This window comes from Pangasianodon hypophthalmus, chromosome 7, assembly GCF_027358585.1.
Source record: "Pangasianodon hypophthalmus isolate fPanHyp1 chromosome 7, fPanHyp1.pri, whole genome shotgun sequence".
NCBI classification, from domain to species: domain Eukaryota; kingdom Metazoa; phylum Chordata; class Actinopteri; order Siluriformes; family Pangasiidae; genus Pangasianodon; species Pangasianodon hypophthalmus.
The window spans coordinates 9114897-9140265 of record NC_069716.1 but is presented as its reverse complement, the minus strand read 5'-3'; the positions used below and the strand labels follow the sequence as shown (position 1 = coordinate 9140265).

The following is a 25369-nucleotide window of genomic DNA, read 5'->3' as shown; positions in this document are numbered from 1 at the left end:
CATGAAATGAACTCCTATTGAGTTCAATTTACTCCCATGAACTGACTCCTACAGACCTGCAGCTCACATAACCCGTTATTTTATACCATATGCCATCTATCATCCTTAAATAAGATGCTCGAAGTTGTTCTCCAACAGAAAAATCTCTGCACTGCTGAGAAAACCAGCAACACTCACAGCTGTGAATGCTGCACACAGGCTCAGGTCAGATGAAGATCTTGGTGCTGTCTGAGCATGGGAGGCACAATGGGTAATGAGCATGCTCTGAATTATTCAGTGGGAGTGGACTTCTTTATTCATTAAATTTTGTGGCATTTTCAGCACATCTGACGTATATTATGGGCCATGCTGCCAGGTCTCTGCCCCAGGCACACTGCAGTTCAGTGTCATTTCGCATTTTGAGGCACAGTGGACGTGTAGGCGGATGAAATGCATTCTGTGTTTGCAGTAATGGGGAGCTTGCCAAAATGGCTGGGCTTTGGACAAGCTGTCGAGGTTGCAGTATCAATTAGAAGCAAATCCAGCAAGGTCAGGACATAATGACACATCGGCTTGGGTAGGGGAAGCCAGTGCTTGTGGATTAATGCTCCAGGAGAGTGCCAATTCTTGTTTTCCTGTATCAGTAGGACATGTATAACAACGTAGTCTGACAACAAAATACAATCTAGAAGCCCACAAAGATTTACGGTACAGTGTTTACACTGTAGTAAATATAAGTGAAAAGGGCTGATAAACAGCTTGACTTATTGTTACAATAATCAGCACAATAGCAGCAGGATATTAAGTCTGTATAATATATTATATAAACAGACTGTTGACAAATTAAAGGAAAACCCAATGGCTCTGTTAATCTCTGGGGGCATTTTCCTGGCATGGTATGGGTCCACCTGTTCCCTTAAAGGGAAGAGTCACTGAAAAACAAAGTTATTCTGACTGATCAGCTTTACCTAGGATGACCATGCCCTCATCCACAAGGCATGAGGGCTCAATTAATGGTTTAATCAGTATAACAATAATGTAAATCATATGCTGTGGCCTTTACAGTAGCCTTTACAGTGTGATAGTTTTACTGTCTGATGTGTTCTCTGAAGTGGTCTCCACCACTATCATCCAAACCTTTGAAATTTTTGGAAGAACGGAATTCATCACTCCAGTATAGTTCCAGAAACTTGTAAAATATGGTGGCTCATGGTAGCTCAACAGCTAGGAAGACACTTGTTGTTTTTTTCTTTAATTTCTCATAATTGCACATAATACGTGAATAATAGTAAATTATAGAGGTGTATTGTTTCATTCAATATGAGGCTCTTGATTTAATATGTCTGTGTATCAAATAATACATTCAACAGGCTGCATAATAAAGAGGAACACCACAACATTAAATATAACAAGAAGCGCCTGTCAGTTACATGTTCCATATTTTTGATCACTTGAAAAACGGGTGGGTTCAAACAAAAGGTGCCATGTTCTGACTTCTTTAACACATCTAGATGTAAATATCAGATCTGTTGCCTCATATTCATCTTTGGATCTCACACCCAAATGTCTTCAGAATATAGCATAAACAAAACGATTGGCCTTGACGTTCCAATACTTTCGTAAATACGACAGCATGCTCTGATTGTGGCTTATCTGACTGACTAAAGACAAAACCTTCACATCACTGTGTCTGAGGTATGAAGCAGCAGATATGTGTTTTTCAAGACAATTTCCTGTTGACACCTGCCTTGTGCTCAAGAAATGTGTCGCTGGACTTGGTGTGTCCAAATGAGGCTGAAACAATGGATTTTGGCATTGATTGCTGCAGAAGAAATGTGAGCTGTCTCACTGCTTTATGAAGTTAATTCATCAATACTGGGCCAGGGATGAAATGCCTTGATAACCCAAATTGGCCACTATAGGCTTGATTGTCAAAGAGGAAGTGAGTAAGCGAGAGAGAGAGAGAGAGAGAGAGAGAGAAAGAGAGAGAAAGGTAATGAGTGATGGCATAATAGGAGAACTCTACATGATCACACTTCCATCATGTCTCAGGTCTCCATTTAGAGCAAGTCATTCACCCACCACAACACAGTGGTCATTTAAAATCCAATTAAAGTGCATGAATCAAAAGGTTTGTCACTGCTAATTAAACAGACATTTTGCTGGCTGATTATGTCACCCCACACTTACATGCATCAGCCCTCTTCACTCTGTCTGTATTGCGCCTCTCAAATGTAATGAGAAGAATAATGCATCTTTAAGTGTTCTTTCGAGGCAACAACCTTGTCAGTGCTGCCAATTTATTTGGCTGACAAAGAAGGCAGATGCTTTTTTCAGTCTCCATTTCTACCCTGAGCTGCAATATGTCACTTCCACTGCTATGGATGTCCTTATAACAAGGTTCAGGACAGGAGAGGAGAGGAGAGGAGAGAGGGACAGGCCAGTGGAGATGAGAAATGGTGCTACTGACTAAATCAGATCCGGGCTGAAGGTGTAACTGGTTGGGGCAAAGCCAACAGATGTAGTGTCAAAAATTCTAACCACTAACATCACTACAACGTCTACAGCATCATCTACATTCAACATTAATAATACACATAGCAAAAGTGACTGATACAACATTGCTAAGACATCTCACAACTGCAATTTCATAAGAATTAAAATGAATTAACTCATAAGATAAGTTGCTAATGGTTCTGATTAAGGTCAGAAGTGGGTTTCTGACCTTTCATACATCTTCAGTTATTTTAAATCTAACAGAACTGAGCTTACTCACTAGAGGTCATATACATTCATATACAAGGGAACAAATTAGCTTTCTTTTTCACATCTTTTACAATTTCTAGTTATTTTTTTTAAGTGTACTGAAACTTTCCCTAGAAACTTTTGACATCTATGTCACAAATATACCTTCTGCTCATACTCAACAACTTTTAGATGGCACAGTGTCTGGCATAACAGGAGAGACTCATGAAAGCAAATGGCTCCTCACTGTCCAGTCACATGCTGTCCAGTCACACGCCACACACTAATAAGCTAAAGGCTATTTCCCAGCTCATGAGCAGGAGATATAAACAACATACCATCAAAAAAACAACCTCTCCTGGTTAATAAATACGTTAAGAACTAAGAAGAAATGGGAAATAAATAAAGGAGGAGAAACAAAACCATTATAATTGGTGATACTGTTTAAAGTACATGTATAAAGAGGCCTTATTTTGGAGCTCTTATGTCTAATTTATGTTTAATTAGAAGTGTGACTAAAAGCCCTCATGGTGTGTCAGAACAGCCAGAGAATCTGTCAATAGTCTCTCACACAAGGGACTTGAATATTAGAACATTTCCTTTTGCAGCATTTCCTTTTGCTGGTTTATCTGAGGAAGTATGTATAAAGGGAATTTATTAAAAAGAATGTTTTAAATAAATGGCTGACACGTGTTACAGTTTTGATCAAAAATATGATCAAAAAATACTACGATTCAAGAATTTACTAATTTTATTTTACTCATAGAATATTTTTATGATTCTGCTTGTCCAGCTTGGCTTATAATCCCAATTACGATTTAAGAGGGTTGAGCTACTTTAAAAATGATTTAAAAAAAAGTTAAACTACAAAAAAAATCCCTAAACACTGGTGAGATTAGAAACAGCTCAGTTGCAGTGACGTGAACGAGAAAACTGTCTCCAATAGACCAACATGATTTAATAAACAAGTAGCTTGATTTTTGGTATGGGAAATGTAGTTAAATGATTCGGTTTACTATGACCCATGTTTCTGGAAAGCCTGGAATGCCTTGGAAGCCTATTTGGAAGGAGGCATAACTTAAGCGTTTACACTGTAAAAATAATTATCTAGGGTAAGAAAAGTCAGTTCATTTATTTTAATGTATTTATTTGTTTGTTTTTTTTTATTCAGTTCAATATAATTATGGCAAGTTAGACTAGCATCAAGAAAATAGCAAAAATTTTCCATTTGGAATATACTTTTTTTTTTCTTAATCAGAAATCAGCGCACTTGTGCTCATGTTACTCCCTGCTGAGACTGCCTCACAACACAGAGGCAAGGCCAAAATTGCATTTTCTTAACTTCAAGTGCACTTTGAAAGTTCTTACAACCTGGTTTTGTGGATATAGGTCACTCGACCCACTTACTAAAACTAAACCCAACTGACAGAATCACTGTATTTGTAATAAATAAGAACAAACAACACAGCTTCAGAATGTAAATCAGAGAGTCGACATTATTATGCACAATAAATTGAACAGAATTAATAAAATATTTAACAACAAAAAAAAAGACTTCAACACCAAACTTTCAAATATAAAAGTGAGTGAACTCCCAGAAAATATTTGGTGTAAGTGTCAGCCTGGTTATTTGTACCTACTGTGTTGCACTTCCCAGTCTGCCTTTCTGTCATTCTGTCTATATCTGTCATCGACCTTTTGCCCTGTTTTCCTTGTTTATAATTTAGTGTGGATCTCTAGTTAATCTGACATCAGTATCTTTGACCCTTGCCTGTTTCTTTTTTTTTCACTCTGAAGGACTGTGGCTTTCAAAATAATGCTGAAGTCTACCACTAAAATACAGAATGAAATCTGACACTGAGAGGACAGAAAACACATTAAATTTTTTTTTTTTTTTACATCAGCCAGCTGAATGTTTCTAGCTAGCTATAAAATATTAATGAGAAATCTATTAATCCAATAAATCTATAAAATAATTATGAAATCTAATCAATTTCATTCCTAAAACTGCACTGCACACACTTGGGTTTTAAAGGGAATGAGAAAAACTGATTTGACTGGATATTTCTAATGTGTTCATTCAAACCAAAGACATTTTCCAGTTGTGCCTTTTTGTGCCACATTACCACCTGCAAAAATACTGAGGATATGTGATGTTGTGAGTTTATGTTTTACTTTTAAACTTGTGCCATCGTCACAAAAATCGGGATCTTAAAATGTACCAGATGTTTCAGATTGCTTTCACTTTATCATAACATAACTGTTCACGCCAGTGGTTTTCAACCTCTGGTGCTAATACAGGGAAGGCATCCAATGCATTCTAACTGTAAAATTGTTAAAAGTTGTGAACTTCCAGGGGTAGAAAAAGTCCTGAGAAATTCTACTGAAGTTAAAGTATAGCTAATGTGTCAGAATCGTACTCAATTAAAGTGGAAGTATCTGGCCAAAATTGTACTTAGGTATCTGTAGGTTTCCTGGGCATATGCATGATTGATATTATATAGTTTGCTAATAAATTAATCCAAAGTAAAATAAATAACAATGTTTAACTTTAGCTATAATCTGATCAGTTACATTAGCTACCAGAATTGATACTAATATTACCTGGCTTTACCAAAGAAAACAGGCTAACTTAAATATAGCTAATGAATGTTAGTGAAACTTACCTCAACATGCTTTTTCAAATGAGATGGTGTTCATGCCTCCTAGGGAGGCGAAGGAGATTTTGAGTATACGAGTCTTTGGTTACTCCACCATATTGAAAAATTTTACTATGGTAGGGCCAGGGGCACTCATTCTCAAGTGCCATGTTGTGGCTTATCTATATTCAGACGCACATAGATAGCTATAGCATTAGCTACATTGTGTAGCATATGAAGGTCACTGCAGATGATGAATTGGCATGATTTTTTAAAAATCTTTTTTGTACTTTGATGAACTGGATTGTTTGCTAAACTGAAATGACTGGATGCTAAACTGAGCCCACTGAAACAATAGTGTACAGTCGTTGGCTGGATGAGAGAAGAAGAGATCTGTAAAGGAGTACACTGAAGGTCTGAATAAAAATGTAAAGAGCAAAATGAGTCTTGCAAATGTAATTAAGTAAGCGTATTTGAGTTCAATAACACTCAATTGAAGTATACAGTAAATACCCCAAATTAATACTTAAGTATAGTAACCAAGTACATTTACTCAAGTATGTTCCACCCCTGGGAACCTTTCTGTATCATAGTCACTGCTTCCAAGAGCAATATAAATCCCTCTATTGTCAACCCGAAAGCACAGCATTAAAATATTAACTGATTAAAACAGTTATATTCTATTTTAGTTTGCATCAGACCAGGAGCCTTTGAGCCAGGTAATGCTGCAAAGTCTGAATAAAGCTGCTTCCTTAATACTAACACCCACATAATCTGTATTGATTTTGGGGTTAGGCGGCATTTCTATAAGTGCAGTCCACATGGCCTCTGAAAAACCATGACAAGTTCTTTCCCTGCATTGCAGCTTTCTTTTACCCTACCCCTCTATCCTTCCTTTCTTTCCTTTGCTCCCTCCATCCTTTCTCCTCCAAGCACTATGCAGTTTACTGCCATCTTCTAGTACATGGCATTGTTCCTGCTCCCTGTTCAACATCTGCTTTTTGTGGTAATGCTTCTTTTCATAGTCTCCCAAGTTTTACATCTGCGTTTACAGCACTTAGCTGTAGATTTAGGTATCAATGAGGTAAGAGTGTGCTAAAAACTGCACAGTACTAGGTCATGGTGTAAATATGGCAAGTACCGAGACACCAAGGGATTAAGCAGAAAAGGATTTGATGATTTTTCGGAGAAACGCAGTTTTGAGTAGAAACGGTAATGATGCTACATGTTTAAGCAGGAAAGTACATTGTAAATACTACAAAACACAGGAAAGTTATTCAGCCCAAAATAATGGCACCAAGACATTATGACAATATTACTTAAAACTTTCTCATATATTATCTACAGTGCTTTTTTTTGTAAGTGGGATTCTAGTTTCTGCTTGTTATGCCAAGGGCTTATGCATTTATAAAGTATATCATAATACATATTTTTCTTCTTAGCACCTAGAAACTCAGGGATTTCAGTGAAATTTAGTTAAACTATCTTGGTACAGGAAGGAGTGAAGGAGGCTTACTGTGGCATCTGTGTGCCTAATACCTGGAATACCAAACAATTTGAGTCTTGGTGCTCCAGTGCTTATGTTTCAGTTGGAGTTAGACATGATTATCTGTGGAGACAGAATTCCTGTTGAAGGATATAGCAGCTTGTTGTTGGTATCCCTCATTCTACCCTCACACATTTTCCACCCACAAAGCCTGGGCTGAGAGAAATTCTGGTTGTAGAGAGAAAGCTTAGTTTATACATTTATAGAGACCTATTATATGAGCTCTGGAGTTTTTGTGCCATAATTGCTCAGATGTAAAATTGATTTTCGTGCTTTGAATGCAGTAAAGTCCATACTGATTCTACCTTTTTGTGTTCCAGTATAGTTAATTTGTCGATTTCAACTTATACATTACATATACTCAGAGGTGTAGCTAGGGGGTTAATTTCAGGTTTGAACCCCACCCCTGAAAGATTTTATGACAGTTCCTAATGCTTATTTGTGGTTGGTTAACATAACATACATACAGCATAGCTGATTATACATTATATGTCCAAAGGTTTGTGGACACCTGACCATCACACCCATATGTGGTTCTTCCCTTAACTTTTGCCACAAAGTTAGAACACACCATGTGTAGAATGTCTTTGTATGCTGTAGCGCTAAGATTTCCCTTCACTTGAACTAAGAGGCCCAAACATTTTCCAGCATGACAATGCCCCTGTGAACAAAGCGAGGTCCATGAAGACATGGTTTGCTACAGCTGGAGTGGAAGAAATCTAGTGGCCTGCACAGAGCCCTGGCCTCAACCCCACCGAACACCTTTGGGATGAACTGGAATGCTGACTGCGCACCAGGCCTCCTCACCAACATCAGGGCCTGACTTCACTAATGCTCTTGTGGCTGAATGAGCACAAATCCCCACAGCCACACTCCAAAATCTAGTGGAAAGCCTTCCCAGAAGAGTGGAGATTATTATAACAACAAAGGGGAACTAAATCTGGAATATGTGTGTGATGGTCAAGTGTCCACATACTTTTGACCATAGAGTGTATACTATATGTATCAAATAACACTGGCAGAAATTGCGCTATAATGATTTCCATAAAAGTTCGAAGAAGTCATTATTATGATTCCATAACGAACTGCCCCAAATGTCAAATGAGTGCATCCTTTAATTGGTTTAATCACATATTATTGCCTACCAGCTGCTATGGTGAGAAACAGAATGAAGAGAATTTTGCAATTTTCCTGTTTCCTGTGTGAAAGCCAGCTAATCACACTCTGAGCATAGTCTGCAGCACTCTGAGCATAGTCTGCAGCTATGACTGTTACAAAGCACAAACACTGGAGACTCCTTCCATAAATAATGCTAAATAAATGTTTCCTCACAGAAAACCGACAGAAAACCACAGCAACCATTACACACATTTTTAAAATCCGTTCATGTGAAGCGTCCACCATACAAGTCCCTTTGTAAGTTGGTACTGTTGAAATGATAACTTTAATATAAACACAGAACCAGCATTGTGCTATATTGTTGAAATATAAATGGTATTTCTATTTCACGTTCATTATAGTCTTGCATTTAAATTTCAGCAGTGACTAGTTAGCACTGTTGTAGCTGTGATTTGTGGGTATGATGAGACAGTTGCAATGTGCCTGTAGCAAGTGTTCACTCAGTGGGAAGGCACACGTGTGGTGTTCTGCAGGATGCACCATGGGAGTTTCCTGTTTCAGCTGGTGCACATTACTGAAGAGACAGATGTAGGCACCTTACGGAGCAATTGATCAAAGATCAAGTGTTTTTTTTTTCATCCTTGCAGCATATCATCCTCTTATTTGTTTTGTGGTTCTTTCAGTGTGCATTGTCTTTGGCAGGAGAAAATGAGATCAATTTATGCCGTAGCAGCATTTCTATGATAAGCAGGACAAACATTGGGCAGTTATGTGATTCATGCTGTTCATAAACCAAAAATTGCTAATATAAAGTACTAAAAAATTGCATCTTTACAGTAAAAACTGTTATCCAGCTGAATACTCAGGAACTTAAATCTCCATGCTGTATGCACAGGCATTATCTTAAAGACGTTAAAGATTTCATACCACATGTCTCCTTGAAAATTAATTCCATCATTTAAGTATTTTTCATTAGGTGTGTTTTCTCATTGTTATCTTATGGATAGATGTATGTATGCCAATGCATGTCATAAGAAAAAACTCACATGGCTTAGCTATTTGGTGTAATTTCAAACATAGAGAGAAATTAGCAATTTGGAATGAAAGGACTTTTTTTGCACCATTGCATGAATTGCACTCTTTTAATCCAGCTGCAAATTATTTATTTAAACTTATAAAGCCATGTAAAGTATAAAGCTATGTAAAAAATATTTTTAATGCAAGTAGCATAAAATATTAATCTGGAACCACAAAAATAAACGTGAACATAAATGTTTCATCAACGGCTAGTGGTGTAAAATATTTATACATTCTATGCATTCTAGCCTATGGGACATTTATTTTAATAAGCTGAATTTCTATAAAGCTCCATTGTGAGTGTTTTAACATCACTAATTCTGATTTAAATTACTATATACTATGCTCAGTTTAAATCGTTTTGCCTCTTTAGGCTTACCTCACACCCCACACACTGTCATGGTTATGATGCAGATTGTTATTTTTGGTCTAAATGGATCAGTAAAGAAATACTTTATCAACAATTGCTGGTGCTACTATGTTACTATTACTATTTATTGTACTTAGATAATTATGGTGTTTTTTTCCCCAGAGTATTTGCAGTGCATCCCACACCTATCCATAAAAGATCCAGGCAGGAACTAAATAATACATATCCCAGCAAGGCGGCACAGGTAGAAATATCAGCATGCATATCGTATTGCTCTGCTTGCTCCAGAATCTTGGCACTCGCCCTAAATACCCACATCAATGAGTTTTTTGCAAATCCATAAGAGATGATTACGGGGAAAAAAATATAAATAAGTAAACGGCAGGGACTGTGTCAAAAGATGACATATGTCTCGCTCAGAATGTTGTGGCTGATCTGAAACATCCAGCTGCTTTCTGCCGTCTGGGTCTAATTAAACCAGAATGTGGTTCCTGAAAACCAGATCTGAAATAGAAGTCGAACCCCATTAATCAGTATTTTTTTTTCCCTGTCAGCCCTCTGATAGTTTTAATTAAAAGCCCCCTGGAACAGTGGTTCACACATGTCATCTCAGATTTGAAAGCCTCACCATGTAAGTAGGACACTCATTATATAGAATGTGGGAGATGTGCAAGTCCCTAATGGGCATCTGGTTGTCTCACTGTAAACCTTTAATAACATCAAAAATCTGCCACCAAACAAACCTGTAACTGACGGAACTTGGCTGAGGTACTCAGTAAGCGGCATCCAGCAAATAAGCGCATCCTCCAACTAATGGAGTTGGTTAAGTTCAGTACAGTATGGTCTGTATTTTTGCATTCCATTTCCATTTACTTCTCAGCATGTACACATCCATTTTAGCCCCTCAGTGTTAAAAAATACATACTCACTATAAAATGCTGACTTTATGTCCTTTTGTATTGTACACAGCTTGTATAACCTCATACTTTGGTAATGTGTGCTTGTTTACTGTGATCTCTTGAAATGGCAAATTAAATGTATTATTTGAGTATTAAATGTATTATTTGATTATTATTTGATTATTTGAGTCTTATGTTTTTATTTTCTCTTGATATAATAACTGCTAGGTGACTACCTGTAATAAGCAGGAGTTATTTTACGACTTTGCGCTACACTTTATTTTGCTAGATTTGTCAGTGTACACCAAACAAACAAACTGTTCCTATTCATATCTATAGTATATTTGTATCTATTTAGAACAAATGATCTGTTCATTCTGAATAATCATCCCTAGTTAAAAGGTGCATAACATTCCAATAGGAAGTAGTTTTTTTCTATATTTTTCTGGCTGCTGGATGAGAAAAGAAAAAAATTCTCATGAACTTTATCAGAAGCCCACTGAACCTACTTGTCTGCAAGGCAACTATGAATAAAAAATTAAAAGCCTGGGCATGTAGTCTGCTTGTCCCAGGTGCCCAGGTTACTGATTTACCTGACCTTGCAAATGCAATCATGGTGCAGTTGTTCTAATAAACAGTACATTGCAATATACTGTACCTTTAAAGACAAGACATGATGATTAATGCTGTAAAATAGATCCAAAATCAGTTTTGCCTCTCGTCTAAACATCACTGATAGTTAATTTCAGCCTTAATTGCAGCACCAGTCCCTCTGTGCCTGTGGCCATATTGCTTACTTCATCTCCCCCTGTCTTTCAAGTGTACTGTTTGACCCCCAGGGCCTTTTTTCATCATGTCCAATTTGCTTGCCCAGGAAAAGCAACTAATTATATTTGGGGATTTGACTTCTTTGGATGGAAGGATGAGCTACGGGCTTTGATTAGTCTGCTTTATCACCTCTGAGCCCCATTACCCTCCTGACTCTGATGAACCTACTGTACACAGTACTGGCTGTACAACTTCAACCTCCTTTAACAGCCAGCAATTTCAAAAATCATACATATAGGGGAAGTTGTTGTTGTAACTGTACTAGATAGAGTACTTGTTTGTCCCAACACTTACACAATACCATGTTACCTGATTAGATTACATAATTAAGAAAGAGGGAAATCCATCTCGTACTGTGTTGTATGGCTGGAATAATGTGAAACTTCAATGACCCCGTAAAGTAAATTGGAGTAAACATTAGAGTACCTTAGAGCTTGGTCATTTCTTTAGCCTGAAATGCTAAATAAGCTAAGTTTAATCGGTGATCATCCAATTACTTGGATGAATAATTGGTACCAAACTCAACAAATTATTTGAATACACACTTTTCTGATTAAACCAATTAGACAATTATATTTCCTGTCAGGTCTAATACTTTATTGTTTTTTTGAGGAAGGTTCAAGCACAAAATGAAGGCAAACTCACCCTAAAGAACTCTTTGGTAGAACCTGAGTCCAGCGTTCCATAGGCAATCTCGGTTTGTTTGGCTAGATCTTCCGCGCTCTCAATGGGCGAGACCATTCTCTCAACTGTGAGGAAGGCAGCCAGGTTAGCAGTATAGGACGAGATGATGATGAGGGTGAAGAACCACCAGACGCCTCCCACTATTCTGCCCGATAAGGACCTGGAGAACATGCATACAAAATGTACTATTTAAAACATGACATAATGAAATAGTACAAATCAAGTTAATAATCTATGGTGATTTTGAGATTTTAATTTTATACTTCTGTGTCTGATCCCAAAACAGATATCCGCGCAGTATATAGCGCCAGTAATTGTTGATAAAGTACTTCTTTACCAATCCATGTAGACCAAAAATAACAATCATCATAACCATGACATTGTGTGGGGTGTGAGGTAAGCCTAAAAAGGCAAAACAATTTAAATTGAGAAATGTACCAGAAAGTTAAATGGAATGCTCATGACAGATTATTGTGGGAGAAGACATTTTGGTGTCAGGGTGATGCATGGCTGACAGCTGTGTCAGATTTTAAAATATTCTACTCAATCAGTAATGATAATAGCTGATCACTCACAATCCTCAGAATGCCTGAAATGACCCTTTATGCTACAGTGTATGTAATGTAGCAGTGTGAGACAGATTTCTGCATTCCAGTTCAACTCATTTGGTATTTGTTGCCATTTGCAACAATGTAGAACAAATTAAAAGCAAAAATTAGCAACATACCTTATTTGTTCATGTAAAATTTTTTATATTTTTAAAAACTATATAAGCAAATGAACTTTAGAAATATAGTCAATTTACTTGCCACTAATTCCATGTAGGTGTTTTTATATTTACATGCTCTTTAAAATTTTCTGATTATATCATCACATCACATTTTATTTATTTATGATTATATCATCACATCACATTTTATATTTATTTTTTGACCTCTAGGTGAAATAATAGCTCTATGGAGCTAATTGGAGCTAGTGTGAGACAGATTTCTTCATTCCAGTTCAACTCGTTTGGTATTTGTTGCCATTTGCAAAGATCTTGATCTTGATCTTGTCAACTTGTCAGATCTTGTCAACTGCAAGATTTTATTTTATTTTTTAACTAGCCCAATTTGGCAACCTTGTCATTAATCATCCTGTCTGCTGCTCCTCCTTCACTGAAAATGTTCTAGAGCGAGCATGGGGCAGTGTGATTCCTGTCCCAGTGGGCATCTTCCTGTGCTTGTTGCAGTTCCCATTTTTTGACCTCTAGGTGAAATAATAGCTCTATGGAGCTAATTGGAGCTAGTGTGAGACAGATTTCTTCATTCCAGTTCAACTCGTTTGGTATTTGTTGCCATTTGCAACAGTGTAGAACAAATTAAAAGCAAAATATAATATAAAAGCAACATACCTTATTTGTTCATGTACAATTTTTATATTTTTAAAAATGATATAAGCAAATGAACTTTAGAAATATAGTCAATTTACTTGCCACTAATTCCATTTAGGTGTTTTTATATTTACATGCTCTTTAAAATTTTCTGATTATATCATCACAAAATTTTCTGATTATATCATCATATACTGTAGGTTTCTTTGTATGTGATATATAGTGTACTACACTGAGTGTAAAAGCCACTGGATCATGTCAAAGGCATTAAACAGAGTGTATTGGGACATTTTTGATAAGCTTGCTCAGCAGTGGCTCATGACCATAGATTGGTATGGCAGGATGACATTAATAATAACAAAGTCTCAAAGTCAAGAGGCTATCACACAATACTATAGACTACTGTACAGTGAAATATTTTAATATAGTAGTCAGTTGAGATTCAACAACATAAATTCCTACAGCATACAGTCTAGCAGCTTATTTTGACAGTTTTAGATGTTAGTTTGTTGAATTGTGTTTGAAACAGCAGGTGTGCTTGCTAGGTTTCACAAAAAAATGCACCCCAACTACATCTCAAAAACCACACAAGACTTGAAACTAACCCAAAAAATTCAGGCATTGGAAAAGAGAGACATATTTTTCTTCTTTTTCACAGCCTTTGTGTGGGAAAAAAGGTCACCATGGTGCACATGCATTTCTGATATACAGACACTTTCCCCTCCATAACCTCCTTTTCCTCTCCCAGTCTTTGCAATAAATTTTACAATAGAAACGGTCCTGTATATCATAGACTCACTGTCTGCAGTTACATTTTACATTTGTTTGCAGAAATGTATTAGATTAAATTTAGTTTATTAATCTAAGATCTTGTCAACTGCAAGATTTTATTTTATTTTTTAACTAGCCCAATTTGGCAACCTTGTCATTAATCATCCTGTCTGCTGCTCCTCCTTCACTGAAAATGTTCTAGAGCGAGCATGGGGCAGTGTGATTCCTGTCCCAGTGGGCATCTTCCTGTGCTTGTTGCAGTTCCCATTTTTTGACCTCTAGGTGAAATAATAGCTCTATGGAGCTAAATGGGACAGTGAACATGCTGCTCCAAGATTGTGCAACATCTAGACAGGTGAGCAAATGAATGGAACATTGGTTTATGCCTGTAAAATAGCAAATTAAAAAAATAAAATAAAATAATAATTGTTGGTCACTCAAAATGGAAAATAAATTGTATGGATTTATGAATGAGGACTTTATAAAGAATAATATTTGATGAACAGCTTATATATGTGGTGAGACTCTGCTCTACCTGTACCTATGGATGAGCTGCCACTGAACTTTTAAATTGCTCTGGTTGAGTTACTGGAAATATTTAAAGGAGATGCAGCATCTAAAGGAAATTTTTCTAAATCTACATAACTATTAATACCAATTTGTGTTTACTAGCAACATTGGCTTCTAAAAAAGAAGGTAACCAATTTAGTCTTACTCTGGGAAATGATGCCAGTAACAACTGATTTTAGTAAAATTTCTATAGCAATAAAGCTACAGGATACTTTCTTAATATGACAAACAATTATATAGATTTTTACCTTTGTGCCAGTTTGATAACCAGCTAGATGTTATGATTGCTCTATAATTACATCAGCTTGTATAATAAAGTGATCTATTCACTGAGCTAAAATGCAGATATGATTATTCAAGAGAAATCATCCTCACCAAAAATGGTCAAACATCAACAAGTAATTGTAATAAATACTTTTTCCTTAATGATAACACAGTGAAAACCAAAGCATTGCTTTTTACATTGTAGAAAAAGAATAAGGGTTTCACTGACTGTGTCATATATTCCCTGAATAGGCTGCAGTATGTGAAAATATCCACTTATCCAAGTATGGGAATGGCAAGGTCAGTTCTTTTGTTTCAGCTTTCAGCTTTCATTTCCTGATATTTACATCTAGATGTGTTAAAGAACTTAGACATGACCACCCAATTTTTAGGTGAGCAAAAATATAGGAACAGATAGTCTTAAAGTGAAATAAAGTAAATAACAATAAAATATGGGTCATTGTCTTGCTGCATGATGTTCATCCCAATTAGACTAGATGCATTTCTCTGTAAATTGGCAGACAGAATGTTTCTGAATTCATTCTGCTGCTACCATCATGAGTTACATCATCAATAAAAATTAGTGAGTCTGTTCCAGAAGCAGCCATGCAAGCCCAAGCCTTGACACTAACTCCACTGTGCTTGACTGATGAGCTCGTATGTTTTGGGTCATGAGCAGATTCTTTCTCCACACTTTGTCCTGCCCTAGAGGTTACTGTTGGTTCCAAAACATTTGTGGCTCATCTCTGTATTTATTTATCAATTCCAATCTGGCCTTCCGATTCTTACTGCTGATGAGTTGTTTGCATCTTGTGGTATGGCCTCTATATCTAAGTCTAATTCGAATGGTGGATTGTGATACCTTCACCCTTGCCCTGTGGAGGTTGTTGGTGATGTCACTGTTGTTTTTGGGTTTTCTTCACAGCTCTCACAATGTTTGTCATCAACTGCTGTTGTTTTCCTTGGCCTACCTGTTCCATGTCTGGTTGTTAGTTTTCTCAGCTTCATAATGGCTTGCTTTTTTCCCATAGGCAGCTTTCTGGTCTTCATGTTGGTTTATCCTTTTTAACAACAAATTCAGTTCTCACAGGTGAAAAACCAGGGTCCAAACCAAGAATAGACATTCAGAGCTATTAATTGTTTAAACAATCAATATAACAGGGCACACCGGGGCAACAAGGAACAGCCGTCAGTCCAATATTTGTTCCAATATTTTTGATCACTTGAAAAATGTGTGCGTTCAAACAAAAGATGTCAACCTCTAAGCTGTTTAACACATCTAGATGTAAATTTCAGGAAAGCTTAAATTCTGTTCTGTCTTCTCATATTCTTCTTTTCATCTTGAACCCAAATGTCTTCAGTGTATAGCAAAAACAAAAGAATTGGCCTTGCTGTTCCAATACTTTTGGAGGGGACTGTAAATGATTTCACACATTTCATACTTCTAATGGTGGTGTTTCTGGTGAATTTTATTCATTTGGAAGAAATAAGAGGCTTTGCTCAGCTTAGAGCATCTAAATTTCAGCATTATGCCCAAGGGTCAAAGTGTAGTTTTAATCTGGGCTTCTATTGCTTGAGGGATCCCCAAAGTAATTTATTAAACAGCTCATACTGATTAAGCATTTCCAGTAAGCGTAGCAACTAAATCTGCAGTTTATTGCAGCAAAATATATGAGGTGCAATTTCTTTTCTCTCTCCCACCCTAGGCAAACAGGACCTGTTTATGTTGAAATTTAGATACACTTGATGGCTGTTTGCTAGCCTTGATTGCAGTTTCCCGTCAGTCTTGTACTCTTGTGAAACACATAAATGTCACACAGCACTGCAGGAGTTTATGGACTGATGCAATGTAATTACTTGGTCTTCGGTGGTATTGACAATAGAGTAGAGAAGAGAATAGTGTTGCTGCGTCATCAATGTACCGGATTATCCTCAACATGTATGCATCAGCGGCAAAAAAATAACACTTTAGTTCCTTCAGACTAGAGGAAATAACGTGAACTCAGATGCTTAGCAGAAATATGTTCATTATTATCTTAATCTCCTAATATGCTATTTGATATGTGATGTCAATATTTAATGTATCTTAATGCTGATTTGATTCTTTTATGGTATTGGATTTGGTGGCAGATTGTCTGCAACTAGAGAGGAAGCATTACAATGAACACGCAAGGTATTGAAAATACAAATGTAATCACTTTACACTAAATTACATTTAAACTCACCAGTACTTTTCAGTCAATATAAACTAAGTTTAAGCCATGAAAAATTGTCCATGGCAATCAATTGATGAATAATGTATTAAATCACCCAGAATAATCCGCTTAGCCGTGACGAAAAATGATCTGTCATGAAAACTACAAAGCATCTCATGACTACAGCAACCCCTACGAGCCAAAAAGAGTCTAGCTGATTCCAACTATTAAAATCTCTTCATTAAAAGTGTTTTCCTCCTCATTAAACGATGTTAACGTTGTTTTAATAGGATTAGATTTGTTTTTGCATTTTTGTTCTAAACCCATTTGTTTGCACTCCGTTCTGTTATTTGACTAAAGCTTTGACAAGCTCCACAGGAGAAATATTTGGAGATGTGCAAAATGATCTGTGACAGACTGCAGCATGATGGAGTCCTAATTAATCAGCTTCCTGCTGCTGTATTTAGGAACAGCTTGAAACCATTTCAGGTGCTTGCAAAGTACTGCAGAGACCAACATTAACATTGCTGAAAAAAGGATAAAGATGAGATTAACTAAAAAAAAACTGATTATAAACAAGACTGAAACAAAAGCTAATGTCAAGTCTATCAAGAATGTCAAAATATTATTGTGATGTCTATGATGTAAAATATTGTTATGTATGAAAACTTTTATCAATATGCTATAAACCAATTCACAAATGATGTATGCATGGTAATATTTAAATTTAAGGTTCAGTAATAAACTATTTAAAAGCAAATTATGTCATTTACATAGTCAAACGATAAATAAATAAATGATAGATAATTAAATAGTTATTCTATAAATGTTTAAAATGCATTTTATATATCTACTTATACAGTATAATTTATTGATATCACTAGATAGTATTTTTTTATAATATATTTATATTTAGGTATCAGATGAAAACATTTCCTAATACAAAAATATTTTTATTTATAATTTATCAATAAAGGAACTTTGTTTAATGTTTAATAAGTACAGAATAAAGCGTGACGTGTGCTGTTATAGGACAGTAATCAATGACAATAACAGCACGTCTTTATTTATTTATTCCTCTTGTATCACTGCAATATGTCAAAAGTTACATTTATTTATTTATTAAAGAATAACACGTCATAATTTTAGTGTTGTGAAATATCTAAGAAACAAGTTAGTCATCACTTATATTATAATATCTATAAACAGTTGTTCCCTCACCAGCCTCTTAATATAAGCCTCTTAATATAATATATATGTAACAATTGTTTTACACACACACACACACACATATGTATATATATGTATGTATATATATAGTTTACTACCAAACCTTAAAGTGTTACCGTATGTATTTGAAGGTGGGCTGCTTTGGCATTTTACTAATCAAATTTGCCCCACTGCTGTAAAATACAATATTATTTGCAGTATAACAGTAGGAACACACCAAAAGCGAATATGAACATGCTTGAAGAACTGTTTTCATCTTCTGAGATTATTGCAATTTGCTTTTGTTAATCCATTGTCCTCTTGAACAAGACGCTAACATGATAAATGTCTGGATCAGTGGAAGGCTGGATTGATCTATCTATTGACTATCTACAGACTATCTACAGCCTATCTACAGCCTATGCTTCTGATGAGTTCTTTAATCTTTAAAAAGCACTTGATATTTACATCAGAGTAAACAAAAATGTTTAATAGGAAACAAACAAAGCTTGTGCTTTCAGTATATCCTTTGAGCATGGATCTCATTATCACAGATACCGCAATCATTTAAGAAATCATTGCAAAACTTCTAAAACTGGATTGCAATTACTCAACGCTCCCATTTCCTAAACTATTCCAAACAGCTTTTACAAACATCGAATGCACAGACCCTTAAACTGAACATTCAGACCCACAGTGGGATGAAGGATGGCTTTTTTTTTATGACTGTACATTGCTAAAACGATGAGAGTGGAATAGTGATGAGGCCACCAACCTTGGTGAGATATCACAGCCCTGCTGCATGAATGCCCCCAGAGAGAACCACAGGCTGTTAAAAATCCCAAAGTCATTAGGCGGGTCGGGAGGAGTCTGGGGGTCTTTGGCTTCATCTGTCTCGTCCAGATGCCACTCGTACGGACTGAAGCGGCTCACGAGGAACAGCACCACACTCACGCCGATGTAGGCGAACACAATGCACATCCAGATCTCGTACGCCAGTGGGTCCAGGAAGGAGAACACGCCTGGCTTGGACTTCTGAGGTTTCTTGATCATAATAGAAATGCCCAAGCTCATGAAGGGCTTAGAAAAATCAATCACTTCTTCTCGAACCAGTGTTATAGTCAGTGGTGCGACGGCTATGTCGGCTCTCTGGGAAAAAAAAGGGACATGCGGTGGACTTGTTAGTGTCCTGCTTTTCTGGTCAATAGATTTGCAACATCCTGAAGTTAACAAATGGCCTACTTAAATAAGATGCTATAAATCAGTCACTGGTTTAGTATTTGGTAGTCTTTGCCCCTTCGGTAAGCTCATCACCCAAATGAGTGTTGCTTAACGATGGGTATTGTCACATCCTCTTGTATGTGGGCAAATTGAAAAAAAAAAAAAAAGTAAGAAATAGATTTTAAATAAATGCTTTGCCTTTGCCCTTGGGTACAGTTCCCTAACACTGCAGAACTTATAATAAGGCTCCTGTTAAAAAAAAGAGCTGCTTCTCAAAAAAAAAGAGGACATCTACTGCCTCAGAGCATCTAAAAATGATATGCAAAGCATAACGGTTTTGACTGCACAGTGCAGAAAAGTCAGCTGAGCATTCACAAGCAATTCAATGGCTTAAGCCTTATGCTGACCTCCACTCCATCAGGCCTAAAGGAGAGTGCAAATCTTTTGCCTAACACTTTCCGTCCTCCTCATGCGTCACCAACTGCTGCTCTGGGAACTGTGGGCTTGAGATGTGACAAGCAGAATCTGTAGCAGCTTCAGCTTTGTCTCTCGAGGGCATTCGAATGTAAGGTCAGCAAGAGATCCCAGATCTCAGATCTCTCCCCCGCCAGGAAGCTATTAGTTATGCAATAAGGCAGGATAAGGTCATGGAAACTTTGCAGGTGACTGGTGAGTATAAAAGCTCCCTGCAAATATTCATTTCCTTTTATCTCGCAGTCAGTAGTGAGTGGAACACTGGCGTACTGTCTCAATAAATCATAGAATAATTTGCATATAAATAGCTAATTAAGTGTCTACCAGAAGTGATTTATCGGTAAGGCAGAAACACGCCTTGGATCTCTTCCTCCTGCACTATGGATAAATAATTAGACATGATCGTCTTTTCTAAATCCAGGGTGAAATATGCACCGAACACATGTGTGTTATCGAAATGGTGATCATATAAATTGCAGGTTTTGTAAGATCTGAGTGGAAGTTGGAGTGGAAAGTGATGAAGAGTGAAATGAAAGATATCAGATGATTAATGACAGTTTTCTGTTGACAGTTTCTGTTATTTATTTATTTATTTATTCTTTATTTATTATTTAAATACTACTACTACTACTAATAATAATGCTTAATCATGCTAGATTTACCTGGCAGCTCTGTAAAAGTAGGAAATAAGCCAGAGTGTTTAACTCATCAAATAACAGCTTCTGGTACAAACTATCGATTTGTGGATGACATTATTATTGTATTACACTTCATTGTTCATAATACAATTGAACTGAAGATAAAGAAAATACAAACCTGAGCAAATAGAAAGTAAAAAACACCCTGTCATTAAAGCCACACATCATTATGCCATGTAATAACCAATTCAGACTGATGCAGATCTCAGCATGACAATCAATACTGAGCAACAGCAACAACAACAACAAAAAAAACTGTACAGACCAACGTATGAGGGTGACCTTTAAAATTCAAGGAGAATAAAATAAATATGCTGGTCAAAAAGTCATGCCAGTATTAGTCCTAACTGTCCAGGCTGATGTAGCACAACAGGTATTCTAGACCAGACTAAAAGGGAATATTTTTCTTCTTCTCCTACCAAGAGTGGACTTTTTTCTCATTTTGAGTGTAATTTCAACCCACAGCACATCAAAACCAGGCAATTTCTTTGGCTGATAGTTAGGAAATTGAACAGATGAGGTAACCCAACCCTCATGCATTTTATATACGGCCCCTCCGTGTTCAGTGTAGGCTAGAAGAATTGGGTATGATTTCACTGGCTTTGCCTGCATTTACAGCACGGGAGCACTTTGACAAATGCAAAAGTGGATGCTTGCCCTGGTACAAGCAGTGAAAGTGGCTTTCTGATGTAGTGATGCTGAGATGAATCAGTGGGCAGCACGCTGTGAGGCAGCAGACCACGAAACACAATTTCACTGCCGGTTTTGAACCGGCTTTATCCGCCCCTTAGAGAGATAAATGGATGCTATTGTGGTGTGTAATGACAACATACTAACTGGCAACAGTACCTGTATCTTCTTCTGTTTTTATTGAAACATTTTTTAATGGTCATTGTGAAAACTATGATTGGAACTAATTTTTTTCATGGTGAGTCTTAACTTAACTTTTGCAGCACAATTTTTATTATTTGATTATATGCCATTGTAGTTTATGTATTGCATATTAGACAATATTAATACATTACAACTTATAAAGAACAAATGAATGTTGTTTTGAAAGAATCATTTCTTTTCTTAGGAACTCCTGAAAGTCTGCTTAAAAAGCTGTTGTCACTCTTCCCTATAATTATAGTCATATTGATGTTGCAGAACTGCAACTCAAGAAATCAGAAAAATCCAACTTTCTGAGTGATAATGACCTGTTTTTAATTTTTGTTAACTACACACTGGAAAAAAAATCACTAGAGGAATTCATTCTCTAGCTTCATTGGCACAACCCCTCAAAATGAATCAAGCTCCTTTACGATGGTGTAAATGTTTATATTCAGCTGCACAAAACACGTGAAACTGTATAAAACTTGTGTAAACTGACTGGAGGTCAGGCACAGCTTGGCTGCAACAGTAAATTTATATGGGCTAGAAAAGTTTACAGCACATGGTTATGAATAACCGTGACTATAAAACACAAGCTACACACACTATATGGCCAAACGTTTGGGGACAATTGACCATCACACCCATATGAGGTTCCTCCCCAAATTGTGGCTTCAAAGTTGGAAGCACACAATTGTGTAGAATGTCTTTGTATGCTGTAGCCTTACAATTATCCTTCACTGGAACTAAGGGACCCGAGCCTGCTCCAGCATGACAATGCTCCTGCGCACAATGTGCCAAGGTTGGTGTGGAAGAAGTCAAGTGAAAAGCCTTCCCAGAAGAGTGGAGGTTATTATAACAGCGAAGGGGGACTAAATCTGGAATGCGTTGTTCAACAAGCACATATGGGAGTGATGGTCGGGTGTCCACAAACTTTTAGCCATGTAGTGTAATATTGTACAATGTGTGAAACTGTTTGTTGTCATAAGAGTGGTCATAATAAATTTAGCAATGATGCAGCTAGGACGATGTTAGGGTTTGCCTAGGTTTGATTAGAAATAGTTAAATATAGCATCCTATTAATAATCTGGCTGCAAAACCCAGCTAGTTAAAAAAAGCTAGAAAATAATAATAATAATAATAATAATAATAATAATAACAACAACAACAACAGAGAGTGGAGAAATAAGAAGAAGTATATTTTATAAGGTCAAATCTTGATACTTCTTGAATATAAATGATTTTTCAGATCAAATACCATAATGTTATTAGAGTAACTATATTTCTATAAAGATTAATGAGACCACCTCTCTTCCACAGTGCTGTTTTGAAATCTCTCAGCCCCTTCCCTTGCCAATGGCTGTGCACACCTCCTTTCCCAGTTCCCACTGAAGTCTTCAAAACTTGTACATACACAATCACTTCTGATATGCTAAGGAAGAAGAATGAATTAGTGGACAGAGGTGAGGTGGTAAGAATGAACTGGTACTCACCCCATATACTAGTTCACCCACCATCCCGTTCCATGTTTTGGTCTCTGGGTCGCGGGCGCCATACTTGCCGTCCATGACTATAGATAGTCTGTACTTAATCCCAACGTGTTTGGCTATCTCGGAAGCTAAATCGACACAGTAGCCTTCATACTTGTCATTGCCTTCCAGATGCATATGGTTTTTCTTGTACATCACATATGGCGCTTCCTGTTAATCAAACACACGCTGGTTTATTGTCACCTGTGCGCGGGAGTCACCAGAGCCGAATGACAGCTGAACAGTCAAGAGCATGCAAGGGCGTGCAAGGTAATCATATACAGACCTGCTCACTCTCCTTCTCTCTCTTCCTCTCTCTCTCTCTCTCTCTCTCGCTCTCTCACACACACACACATACACTGTCATACACTCATTTTCACTTTCTAGATCTCCATTCTCTTTCTAGATCACGCTTTACCTCAGACACACACACACACAAACACCTGTACAAAATTCAAACAGCATGACATCAAGAACAGGATGGATGAGACAGAGAGAGCAAATATGGAGTCATGTGATCTTGACGAAGACCCCTTTGCTAATGCACCCAGCCCCTACTAACAATATGGTCGTGAAGATGGATGGTGAACGATGGCACAAACATACACTGACCCACACACTCCCTCTGTGATGGAGTTTGAACTATAGAGTGGGGGCTGAGTTGCATTATCTAACCCCATGTTCACACTAACAAGCAACAAAGCAACAGGTGACAGGTGACATGTTCATTTTCTGTGTACATGTACGACATGTTCATTCTATATGTACATGTGTGACAGATAACCACGATTTCATCAACAGTGCAACAAAAAACATTTGGATTGAGATTTTCTCAATTTTATGCTAATTAGGTAAGACCCATTAGCACAAATGAATCCTTGACCAATTCTATGGTGTGTCTTGTCCCACATTTTTTCAGTTCCCCACTCACAACGTTTAGTTCCTACCTGCAATTAGTTCCCATTTACTGTTTGAAAATGCAAAAATGGAAGAACTCTTATAATCATTCTCTTATATCATCTTTTTTTCTGTCATATATAACCTCTCAATAAATGTGAGACAACCCCCCCCAAAAAAATAAAGCTTGGATGGAAGTAGCAGGGATTGTTTGTGCCTCTGGTGAGTGTATGTAGCTAATACAGTTAGCTTGATTGCTAGTGTGAACGTAAGGTAAGTGGTGAGAGATAGGGTTGGTGGTCAGGGTCTTGAGAGGTGATTTCCTTTTCATAAAGTAAATGGCAGTGACTGGAGACAGACAAATCTGCTTCAAGCATGTTGCACCATTGTGTGGCAAAGACATATCATCCCAGCAATAAACAGTGAAGAACACGAGCATACATACTAGTAGATAAATACATCGTTAGGATTAAAAAAATTCAAATACCTGGCCACACCAATACTAAAAACCGCACAAGCATTTCTTCTTGTCTCTCTTGTCTTTCCATTAAAGGCACAGCAGCAGCAGCTTGCTTTTTTTTTTTTTTTTTTTTAGCACATCATTACCAAACCATAGGGCTTCACACACACAGAGAGCTTCCCTATTAGAGTCAGAGACAATTTGGTTGCCAGTGGGGTAGCAATGGTTTGTTTGCTTTATGCTGAATACATCCTTTCACCTCGTCTTTTCCGGGACACTCCCCATTCCAAGCTAGTCAGTATGGATCTGGTGACGATCAGAACAAGTCAGGCTGTTTATTGTTTCATGCAAAAGTCATTATACACGATTGTAGTTGAGAGACAACATGATTACACCTAATGTTTTGTTCTAGAGAGTGGTTCTGTGCTTGCTTTAGAAGCATTAATCAGATTCAACTTGGTAATCAAGGAGTCTTGACGATAGGAGAAGGTGAAATGAATTTTCAGTAGCAGTGCAATCTCACGGTCCGTGTAAAATGGAAAACGAAAGGCTAGCCTGACGATTAGCCCTGTCCTCCCTGTTTATTTTACTTTGTCTCAGACAAACCATTGAACCCTTTGAATCATTGCTGTCATTTCGCTGGCTGGTGATTCTGTGTGTCATGACCATTTACTTGATGAGTGGAGACAGGTCTTACTTACGTATGCACTGTATGTCAAGTTTGATGATGGAAACGTAAACAAAAAAAAAAACATTACCATTGTACCAAATGCCGTTATTGTGATGTCACTGCTATGACAGGCCACTGGAATATGGAAAATCAAAATGCTTTGTCACCCACACGGATACAGTTGAAACACTCATTGTGTTTTTTCGCCCCTCGACTGTTTCAACGTGTAGTGAGTGGATGGAAAGCAACGCAAAAGAAATATACTTCTAGCCGCCCAGGA

The 25369-nt window shown here is 37.1% G+C and overlaps 1 protein-coding gene across 6 annotated transcripts in view; it reads right to left on the bottom strand.

Annotated features, from left to right (window-relative positions):
- Positions 1–25369, bottom strand: part of gria3b (glutamate receptor, ionotropic, AMPA 3b) — a 128823-nt gene that overhangs the window by 12327 nt on the left and 91127 nt on the right. For 5 of the 6 annotated variants that reach the window (XR_004578416.2, XM_026940431.3, XM_026940428.3 and 2 more), the window contains exons 10-12: positions 23027–23233; positions 19043–19416; positions 11848–12046 (exon numbers count right to left, since the gene is read on the bottom strand). Coding sequence is in view for 5 of the 6 variants with exons in the window: in XM_026940431.3 (XP_026796232.1) it covers positions 11848–12046; positions 19043–19416; positions 23027–23233 (780 nt within the window). In the remaining variant the exon portion in view is untranslated. Of the gene's footprint in view, positions 1–11847; positions 12047–19042; positions 19417–23026; positions 25225–25369 lie in introns of those variants that run through there. The other variant, XM_053235418.1, reaches the window with a different exon arrangement.